The sequence below is a fragment of the Kwoniella dendrophila genome, chromosome 3 (genome assembly GCF_036810415.1).
Source record: "Kwoniella dendrophila CBS 6074 chromosome 3, complete sequence".
Lineage (NCBI taxonomy): Eukaryota > Fungi > Basidiomycota > Tremellomycetes > Tremellales > Cryptococcaceae > Kwoniella > Kwoniella dendrophila.
Window position 1 is genome coordinate 1,446,540 of NC_089478.1, and position 10,868 is coordinate 1,457,407.

The 10,868-nt window shown below is 38.7% G+C and overlaps 3 protein-coding genes across 3 annotated transcripts; 2 read left to right on the forward strand and 1 right to left on the reverse strand.

The window, feature by feature from the left end:
• Positions 1 to 871: 871 nt before the first annotated feature.
• On the forward strand, positions 872 to 3,100 carry L201_002834 (uncharacterized protein; the record flags this gene model as incomplete). Its single annotated transcript, XM_066218600.1, has 10 exons — positions 872 to 888; positions 955 to 1,018; positions 1,086 to 1,233; positions 1,287 to 1,312; positions 1,374 to 1,799; positions 1,863 to 1,991; positions 2,065 to 2,245; positions 2,301 to 2,391; positions 2,451 to 2,502; positions 2,567 to 3,100. 10 exons carry the CDS (start codon positions 872 to 874, stop codon positions 3,098 to 3,100), a joined length of 1,668 nt encoding a protein of 555 aa, XP_066074697.1.
• Positions 3,101 to 4,631: 1,531 nt separating this feature from the next.
• L201_002835 (uncharacterized protein) lies at positions 4,632 to 7,035 on the forward strand (the record flags this gene model as incomplete). The annotated part of the gene is made up of 4 exons (XM_066218601.1): positions 4,632 to 5,118; positions 5,186 to 5,272; positions 5,338 to 5,397; positions 5,486 to 7,035. The coding sequence occupies 4 exons, from the start codon at positions 4,632 to 4,634 to the stop codon at positions 7,033 to 7,035; spliced, it is 2,184 nt and encodes a 727-aa protein (XP_066074698.1).
• A 1,595-nt stretch (positions 7,036 to 8,630) lies between these two features.
• On the reverse strand, positions 8,631 to 10,597 carry L201_002836 (mitogen-activated protein kinase HOG1; the record flags this gene model as incomplete). The annotated part of the gene is made up of 11 exons (XM_066218602.1): positions 8,631 to 8,713; positions 8,779 to 8,979; positions 9,034 to 9,112; positions 9,172 to 9,251; positions 9,319 to 9,390; positions 9,453 to 9,567; positions 9,665 to 9,854; positions 9,930 to 9,973; positions 10,043 to 10,172; positions 10,359 to 10,426; positions 10,562 to 10,597. 11 exons carry the CDS (start codon positions 10,595 to 10,597, stop codon positions 8,631 to 8,633), a joined length of 1,098 nt encoding a protein of 365 aa, XP_066074699.1.
• Between the last annotated feature and the right edge of the window lie 271 nt (positions 10,598 to 10,868).

The window sequence follows — 10,868 nt, forward strand, 5'->3', positions numbered from 1 at the left end:
GGAGATTTGAAAGAGAAAATGTCGGTATCCGAGTCTGTATTGTCGTTAAATGTCGTGTAAAATGCTGGCACATATGTTGATCACTGACCCATACTCTTCTTTCATCAACTCCAGGAGATAGCTGGTGGATATGATTGATGTATAATTTTGTTGAATGATCACTGAATGTCAAACAGAGCACGGATGTCATTTAATCTTCACTGCTTTACTGTGTGTATGTTGTTGTTGTTGTTGCTCATCATCCTCCACCTCGTGGCTGACTTCTGACTTTACATTTCTGACCTTTTCGACGCGTCTCTTCTTCTTCAAAAAAGTCATTTGATTCCGTCAAGCTGGGCAGAGAGCCACATACGAAAAACTCCGCTCAATCAGACAGCTGTGTATGTATAACGGGCAATATTTTAAACACGTGGTTTCAACAGAAGAGGTCCTTTTAGTCCTCTCCACAGTGTGTGGTGGTCATTCCTCCTCCACAAACCATTATCACTTCCAACTTCACCTTTACTCTCAATCTTCTTATCTCTTCGTACTAATTGATACGCACTTGACACGCATTTCAGTAATTCCCGCAGTCAAATCTACTAGCATCTACAATCTCATTCACAAATATCTAGATTCAATACAATACATACACCGAAAGTAAACAATACTCATCAACTTGGCGAGACCTAACATAAAGAACCATTAGCGTCATCGTCAATCCAAGGCGGCTATTCAGTTGCTCTAGTTGGAAAGACAAATTGTCCTGAAATAAGAACCAAATTTACAAGCACACCAGGTACTCTATCTACAAATTCAAATCAGATAGTTACCAATATTTAAATTATACACTCATAACTCCCTCTCCTTTCCCAAATTTTCCATTGGTAATATGGCTTCTTCGTCAACGTAAGTAATGACCGTATCTTGTCTTCCTCTCTACGAATGAGGGTCAAGCTGACATCTTACCCGCAGATACAATCAGGATTACAAACAAGGCCTTGTTGCCCCACCCAAAGATTTACGTCCTCAAACAGAGGTAAGCGTCAGAAACGTGGTTATGATCAACTAGTTAGCTTACCCATAATGATATCACCTTCACACAGGATGTTACCGCAACCGAGGGATCATCATTCGATGATTTCGATTTACGTAGAGAACTCTTAATGGGAATCTATACCGCTGGTTTTGAAAGACCTTCCCCTATCCAAGAACAAGCTATCCCAATGGCCTTGACAGGACGAGATATTTTAGGTGAGCTCATCTCTCCGCTAGTATTGTGACATAGCCAACGTACATGAGTGCAGCTCGTGCAAAGAACGGTACAGGAAAGGTGAGCTATTTTTCTTACAACATTTGTCCACAGAAGATAATAGCTGACGTCCGCTTTGTAGACCGCTTCATTCATCATTCCAACATTAAACAGAATCAACACTTCCCAATCACATATTCAAGCAGTATTACTCGTCCCAACAAGAGAATTAGCATTGCAAACATCGCAAGTATGTAAAACATTAGGTGCACATATACCAAATTTACAAGTTATGGTAACGACCGGTGGTACGACATTAAGAGATGATATTTTAAGATTACAAGAACCAGTACATATATTAGTTGGTACACCAGGTAGAATTCTAGATTTAGGTGGTAAAGGTATAGCAGATTTGAGGAAATGTGGTATTTTCGTCATGGATGAAGCAGATAAATTATTAAGTGAAGAATTCACACCTGTTATAGAACAATTATTGAATCTTTGTCCACAAGAAAGACAAGTTATGCTTTTCTCAGCTACTTTCCCTTGGAATGTTAAACAGTTCTCAGTAAGTTTAGCTTACGCTTTGTACCAACATTCTCAGAAATAAGCTAACGAGAAGCATTTATAGGATCGACACATGGTACAACAATTTGAAGTAAATTTAATGGATGAATTAACGCTTAAAGGTGTAACGCAATATTATGCATATGTAGAAGAAAGACAAAAAGTTCATTGCCTAAATACTCTTTTCTCCAAAGTAAGTCTACGAACGCCTACCACCGTTCTGTATGTTTAATTTACCCGCTTTGTCTTTTCTGCCTCTGATATAGCTCCAAATCAATCAATCTATCATTTTTTGTAACTCAACAAACCGAGTGGAATTATTGGCTAAAAAAATCACCGAACTCGGATATTCATGTTTCTACTCTCATGCAAAAATGCTTCAAGCTCATAGAAATAGAGTCTTCCACGATTTTAGAAATGGAATGACAAGAAATTTAGTTTGTTCAGGTTAGTTGGGTGTAGTACGTAAATGCCGCAACAACTAACAAATCACCTTAAACAGATCTCTTGACCCGTGGTATCGATATTCAAGCTGTAAATGTTGTCATCAACTTTGATTTCCCTCGTACCGCTGAATCCTATCTTCATAGAATGTGAGTAGTTCGCCTTCACGGAGTGAATTTCGAATTTCGGAATTAACGCTTTGATATAGTGGTCGTTCCGGTCGATTTGGTCATCTTGGTCTCGCTATCTCCCTTCTTACAGTAAGCTGACCCATCATAAGCGAAGAAATGTCGCAACTCAGGCTGATGAATTTCTCCCCACTAGCTCGAAGACAGACACAACCTGTACAGAATTGAGTCTGAATTAGGAACTGAGATCGCTCCTATTCCTGCTATCATCGACCCAGTATTATACGTTGCTCCATCCGCTCCTGATGAGCCATCACCTCCACCTCGAGCTGCTGTACCTAAGGCTCTCCCACCTTCTAAACCTGTTCAACAAACATATGCTCAACCTCCACAAGCCCAAATACAACAACAACAGTATCAACAACCTCAACAACAGCAGCAACAACAAATACCTGCTCAAGCTCAACCCCCTGTTCAACAACAACAACAAAATCAACAACAAGATGGACAACCTCCTGTTCAGAATGGAAGTCAAGGTGGAAGAGGTGGACGACCTAATAACGGACCTAGACCACCTAACACGAATGGTAGAGGTGGACCACCAGGTCAAAATCAAGGAAGAGGTGGTTTCCAAGGTGGACGTGGTAGAGGTGGTGGTAGAGGAAGAGGCGGAGGACCAGGCCAACCAGGTCAGCAGAATCAAGGCGCTCCTCTTACACCCAATGCTTAGTCTAACGGTGGGATTGGAGAATCAAGGTGGAGTAGACTGACTGAACCTCGGAGAAGGTTCAGTGGAATAGAATGAGTGCGGGTGTAGAGCAAAGGGAATCAGCTAGCACAGCTGGTGGGCCCTAGTGGTCAGGAGTAGTGAGATGATATTGATCATCATGGGAATAAGAGGCATGGATCCAGATTCAACTCTAGGATTCTTGGTCAATTATAAGGAAGGAGACAGGAGTAGTGGAGTAGGTGTAGCAACTGTTCATCTTTGATAGTTGTGTGGCGGTGGAAGGGGGTGTCTTTTGTAATATTGGTTGTAGTCAGTATGGCTCTTCGTTCAGTTGAGTGGATTAGATGCAATCATATGACAAAGGCTAGTCTCGTGTCCTGCAAGCATGAGATCAGAATTTTGATGTTTGTTTCAATCATGCATCGTCAACCATATGCGTATTTGACCGGAAATCCCTTCCGGTTGTGCAACTGAATTCAGGTATAAGTGTGCAAGTAGATCCGTTGGATACTCCAAAACAGGTAAATTGGCATTTGTGGTTATCACATGACTAGAGTTTGATCATCAATATAGTGATTCGCCCTACCTTGATTGCACTACACACATAAATACAAATTGTAGATCAATCGTAAGACTGATAGAGTCAGTCTCGGGAAGGGATAGGGCATAGGGTACAGTCCATGATTGATGATAGGATGATACTGATTTACATTTATGGGGTAAAATGGAGAAACATAATGATCGTGATGGATGATACAATCAGGGTAATTATTGTTTGACTCGTATCAGTACAGTAGCAATGACAGTAAGATATTGGATTGGTCGGTTATATACCGTGATAGCTTAAACCGGATATCGCACCATAGAGCATAGAGAGAGGTAAGACCGCCTCGAATCACGCCTGACTTAGTACCTGAATTTATTACTACTTACTATAGCTACAGAATGCAATATAATGTCCAAGCCACAATAAGTAGTTTCTACAGTAATCTATAGCTATCAATAATCATTCATTCCTATTGAGTCATCTCTTTGTCAAATACATCAAAGGATACCTTGATCAATCAAATTAATAGGTATAAGAGGACAAGAAACTTGGGTCCTTTGTTCAAGTTATCCACGTAGACATCAATTACTCCGGCGTTCAACTTGAGTAATATATCAATCTATCTTGGCTCACTACAATCAACCATATAACACAGCGATAATTATATAGATATCTACTGCGATCATCTATAAACTATTCATCTTGTTCATATCGAATCACGACATCTTACACGCCTAGAACACATCCTTTGATCTCGGTCAAACTATCCGACAATCATTGGCGAGTTCAGACCGAAATTGAATCTTGCTTGGACAAAGAGGACAACGGGAGAGATATAGCTCAATTAGCTAAGCTTAGGTCCTTTGTTATCTTGGATAATAATCATTTGAAACGTATATCACTGTTATCGTACATCAATTCTTATCCTGCTTTAAACTGGTTTACTTGGAATTATCTCTATTTTTGTAAACTTGACAAATCAACATGTCAGTCCCATTACCATCACCATCACCAATCTCACCAGCTGGTGGAAGTGCATCAGCAAAAGCTATACCTAGATCTAAACCCACACCAATTTCTGTAGTTGGTCAAGGATCACCTTCTTCACCAAGCTTTACTGGTGGTGCAGGTGGATCATTCAGAAATAGTAGATTACCTTCAAGTTCATTATCAAGATCATTATTAAATGATGATAATTGGCGTGATCGTTCACCTGTTCCACCACCAACAGCTACAACAGCTACTTTAAATACACCTACAACAGCTAAAAATCCTTCTTCAACAAATGGAGGTAGCAAAGGTCCAGAAAGAACTGTTGGTGGATTTGAAAAAAGAGAAATTAAATCGAATTCATCAAAAACTGTTTCTGGTTTATCAGCAGGTGTAAAAGATAAAAAGGATAAACCTCAAAAATCTCAAACTCAAGGTCAAGGTGAACAGAATCCAGATGATTTGGCTGATGATGCTAAAGGTATGTTTTCGGAACTGAAGTCTCTGTCCTTGAGGTTATGTTCAATTAACTAATATTATCCTGATAGGTTTAAGTCACGTCCCATGTAGATTCTTCAAAGCTGGTGCTTGTACTGCTGGTGATAGTTGTCCTTTCTCACATGCTGCTCCTGACTGTAAGTAGTATTCAGACACCTTTTTCCCAATTAATCGGATGTTTTAGGCTGATGACCAAATTTAGCTGCCAAACGGGAAGTATGCCAATGGTTCTTGAAGGGAAATTGTAAATTCGGTCACAAATGTGAGTTTAGTATTCCTGTTTTCCGTGACATCAGGCTAGATTAGCCATATTCGTATCACTGGAGTTCACCCGCTAATTCCTGCTATAGGCGCTCTTGCTCACGTTCGACCCGGAGAACCAATGTCCATGGACCGAAAGAACAAGAAAGCTGCTCAATTAGAAGCTAGAGAAAGGAGTGATTCCGTGGGAGCTTCAACTGCTCCTCCTGCTCCTTCATCTGGTGCGGGTACCGGAAATGCAAGTGGTTTAGGCGAATCTCCTCGACCTTTAGGTATCATGAGAGGAAGAAAAAACAGTACATCCACAGGAGAAGATCAAATTGCATCGCCTGTACCAATAAGATCCGCTTTATCATCTTCAATGCAATCTCCGCAAGGTGGTAAATTACCTTCTTCACCTTTACGAGAACCTTTTGGACCACCTTCAGGAGCTTTACCAAATTCACCTAATTCAGCTGGATTTGCTCAACCTAGAGGTATTCAAGGATTTGCATCGTCACCAAGTAGACCATCACCTTTATCAGCTTCATTTGGTGCAAGTAATTCAGTTCCAGGTCCATTATCATTAAAAGCTAGTTCTTCAAATCCTTTAGGATCACCATTAAGACCAGCTGTTACGACTGCACCTGGATTTTCATCTTCATTTTCTCATCCATCATTATCACTTGCTGAAAGAGCTAATAATGCTCAAGGTGGATCAAACGTACCATTATCAGCCTCATTCGCTGGTGATGCCAATTTGAATAAACCTAAATCAATTTGGGCTAGATCAGATACACCTGAAGAACCATTATCACCTAGAAGAAGACCTATACCTAGACCTACCAAATCCAATCAAGATTCATCAGCAGTTTTCATTGATGATGAAGAAGAACATGGTGAAGATTTCTTACCTTCTTCATTATCTGATCTATTAACTCCACAAGAAAGAGCAAGAAGAATGTCAAGAAGAGATTCACAAGGTCCAGAAGAAGCGTTCTCAAATTCACCTGGAGGTAGATATGGTAGTGCTCTATGGGGTGGTGCTAGTGCCAGTCAAGGTGGAGAAAGATTGGCTCAATCTGCTGGACCAAATTTAGGTCCTAATGGAAGTGGTTTCTTGCAATCACTTTGGTCAGCTGAAGGTGAAGATGCTAGAAAATCACAAAATGGTATTAATGATAATGGTAATGGTGGTGAAAGTGCTGAACTACAAGAAAACGGTGATGGATTGTCATTTGGACAACAATCAACAAATACTGTAGGACAACAACCAAAGAGACAAACTTCTTTATTGACTCAACAAAGATCACCAACTGCTTCTAATGGTTCTTCTTCAATTACTTCACCATTATCACCAAACAGACAAATCAATAATGAACCACCGTATTTAATTAGAAATTTAGGTGAACAATCATCTTCACCTTCTTCAACAAAAGTTTTACAAGAACATTTACCTGGTCAATCTTTACCTGGTGGTTTAGCAAGTGCTTTATCAAGATTACATATGCAAAATCATTCTAATAGTGTTACTGCGAAAGCTCCAACCAACACCAACGATAATAGGATCGAAGAAACGGATGATAAGAAATTAACAGGTCATTCATCTGCTGGTGATGGACATGATGAGGAAGAAGGTTTATTCGATATGGATGGTTAAAGAAATGTCGAAGTGGAAATTTACATGAAGTTGTGTATAATGAGGTGTATGAGAAAATAGTGAAGATGTTGTTGTTGTGATGAATGAAAAGGTGCCATAAGTGGATTCGAGATTAAAACGTTGTTGCAAACAGGAAATAGAAATATATATTGTGCATAGAATAGAAATCAAAGAGAGACATAGAAGTTTATCTTGATCTGAACAAAAAGAAATATCAATAAAAAAATCAAGTGTACTATTATTTCTAATCTTCATCGGTACTTATACATAAAAGCCAAGCCAAACAAAAATTGACGGATTCCGCAAATCCCAAAAATATACCCAAAAAAGAAATCTCTATATAAAGATTATCAGAATTTAAAGTTATCTGGTTATCTCTTGCTTATCTACAGTACAAAGTATACAAAGGGAAGGAAAAATGAGATAAATTTCTTTATTTGATAAACAAGTATATTCATAAAAATCTCTCATATAACTAACTACTTGACTACTTTGACACCTAGAATCGGTATACTATAGATAGAAATTATACCTTCATTTAGTCCAACAAATTATATGTAATACTATATAACATGTCAAATGCATCGATTTATCAGATATACTTAAATATGAATTGAGGTTGTTACTTTCTTATTCTTGTCAAACCTTTTTCGCTCCTATATGTGTCCAAAATACATATATGAGTATCTATATTAGTGGAACAAGGGAAAAGTAAGTACTCGTACTGAATAGTACGAGTACAGCAAATGGTTCGCGAGGCGTTAGTATATCATAAATTTCGGCTGTGGTGGTGAATTTAAACTGATGTTAAGAGGCTTTCGTCAACATATACGATTACAACAAAATGTGGTGAGAACTATTTATTTAACAGATAATTAGTAGGAATCAATGAATTGTTTTTTTTTTTGTTAATAGTAAGATGAATATATTGATTGAATGATATTAGCTTAATACTTCAATGTTGTTAAAAGATCAAATAGCTCAACACTGATATGTAATTTTTATCTCTTGACCCCGTAATTACCTAGATACCCCTTGTACAAGGTGGAAAGAAATGTCAAATCTGCTCGGCATCACGTGTTTGTATCCATCTTGCATTCTTTTTTCTCGTTGTATTCGAATTTCGTATGACGATTGTATAAGCGGGATGTGGAATAGCAGTAAGTAAAAAATGAGAAAGAGAGAAGAGAGAAGAGAGAAGAATTAGGATGGAAAAAAAATGAAATGCTTTTTATCGAATAATATGTATAAAAGAGAAAGGTTTGAAATTAATTTCGATTAAGTACTACATGTGCAAAGTTCGATAGATAAAAGAGACACAAAGAAGAAGAGGACTATTTTATTGTATTTATCAAGACAAAAAACCTGATTGATGTGTATATATATAGTTAACCCCGAAATATGGAAATGAATGAAATCTAATAAACAGAAACAGAATACCTTGCCAAGAAACACCATCTTTCTGAAACTTATTGTGTTTGTGCTTGTCTAATCAACCCAAACCTGAAAGTGCCAAAATTACCAGTCATTTGCTCTTATCCTGCTATAGCCTAGTGTATGCGTTAAGGCGATCTACATTGTAATTACACTTGCACTTATGCTGCTGGTGCTGGTGGCACTTCACCAACAACAGGTCCTTCAGCTTCATTCTGAGAGATATCACCTAAGTTGTGGAAATCTGGTATGTGCATCACAATGGTTAGCTTAGCAATCCATGGAGGGGCTACGGGATGTCCAGCTTACCTAAGATTTCAGAATACATCATGACTTTCCATGTATCCACAGGTAAATCAGCATCGTTGAATGACCAATCGAAGACTTCGGCCGCGGATGGTTCATCGGTAGGATCGTGATATGGTGCAAGGTATTCATGAGCTAAACCTTCAGCAGCTGAGATACGTGTTCGTGGATCAAAGACAAGCATCTTTTCTAACAAATCAAGGGCTACAATATGGGTCAGCAGCTGCGGCGATTATTGTACAAACAGCTAATACTCACAGAGAGGATCGGCATTAGGGAATTTAGTAGCGAATGGGACTTTCTCTCTCTTTGGTAAAGATTGGACAAATCGGAGGGTCTGCATGATAGTTACGTCAGTTGAGGAGAATTTCAAGATATTACCTCCTTACAACTTACGTTCTCTGAGGCAATGGTTTGGATAACATCATCAGGAGGGGTACCGAGTAATTCAGTGATGATGGAGAATTGGTTGACATCTAAGATATGGCATTAACAGTCAGTTCGGCACCCCTATCGTGATATTAGGAGCTAATTGTTACTTACGATCTTTTCCTGGGAATAGTGGTTTTCCTTCTAACATTTCAGCAAAGATACAACCTGTACTCCAGATATCGACTATGGATTGTATCGGTAAGTTATACGCCCTTATCGCATATAAGGAGAAACTGTTAACTTACCAGCAACATCGTACTTTTGCCATGTTAACATGATTTCTGGTGCTCTATAGTATCGAGTAGAAACGTAACCAGTCATTTGAGGATCTTGAATACGGGCAAGACCGAAATCGCAGATCTGAACAATGTTGAATCAGCTTTTAAATTTTGTTCACAATAACATGTGTTTCGCACTAGGTGAAATAGATAATGTAGTATAAAGCAATGTTACTCACCTTCAAATCACAGTTTTCATTAACCAAAATGTTGGAAGGTTTCAAATCTCTGTGAACTACACCAGCTGAATGTACGTATTTCAAACCTCTAAGAATTTGGTATAAAAAGTATTGGATGAATTGTTTTTCGAGTGGTCGGGAAGTGAGTAATCGATGTAAATCGGTACCAAGAAGTTCGGTGACAAAGTAGCTATAGATGAGGAGAATCAGATTTAGCCCACCGGTCTGAAGGGATACCTCACGGCTGCAAATATAGGAAACTTACATATCTTCAAGAGGGGAGATGAAAATATCACTCAATGAGATGATCTGTTATTGACAATGAGAGAGTATGAGCTTATGTCAGACACAAAGGATTCTCATGAAAGTAAAGCTTACATTTTCGTGTCTCAAGTGTTTGAGCAATTTCAATTCTCTATAGGTTCTTTTACTCAACACGGGAGTTGAAAAAGGTTTCATGATTTTCTTAATAGCTACTGATGTACCTGAAAGTTGATCCTTTGCGGAACTGTATGTTGGAACGCGTTCACGTAGTATGGGTGATTAGATAATTGGATGACGGGCAATGCAGCGAGGGAAGGAATGGTGAAATGATGATCAATAACGAGATTACGTAGGAGGAGATAAATTGACACTGTCAGCATGTCATAACACTAATTGCAATGTCCTAATAAAGTGTCATATATCTACTAACCAAACAAGACCGAAAGCACCCATACCTACGGGTTGAAGGTCAACATAACGAGTAGTAACTTCGAATACCTGTTTTGCCACTAAATTAGCTGAAATTCTTCGTATGGAGGGTTGTAAGGGTAAAGAAGAAGTGGTACGAGCAGTATTGTGATTTCGCAGGGTATAAGGGTATGATAACGATAAGAGTAAGAATGGGAAACTCACGGTACCGAAGATGGAAAGTTTGACGAAATCAGCCATTGTTATATGCTATTCTTTCTATTTATAGTCTAATTTGCAGAAGTTTGTCAACAATAAGGGTGGTCGTGGTTATATTGATTGACAATGCACGACAAGAATGAAATTGGGTTGATGCAAGTTGATAGATTATACAAATAAATGGATTAGACATAAAGGTAGATAAATGGGGCCAAGTCAGTGATTAAAAACGGCGAAACAACGATCTTCAGAAGAGGATTACGCACCTATTTTTCTTGTTTGATTGATGTACGGGAGTAAAGCGGGATACGTG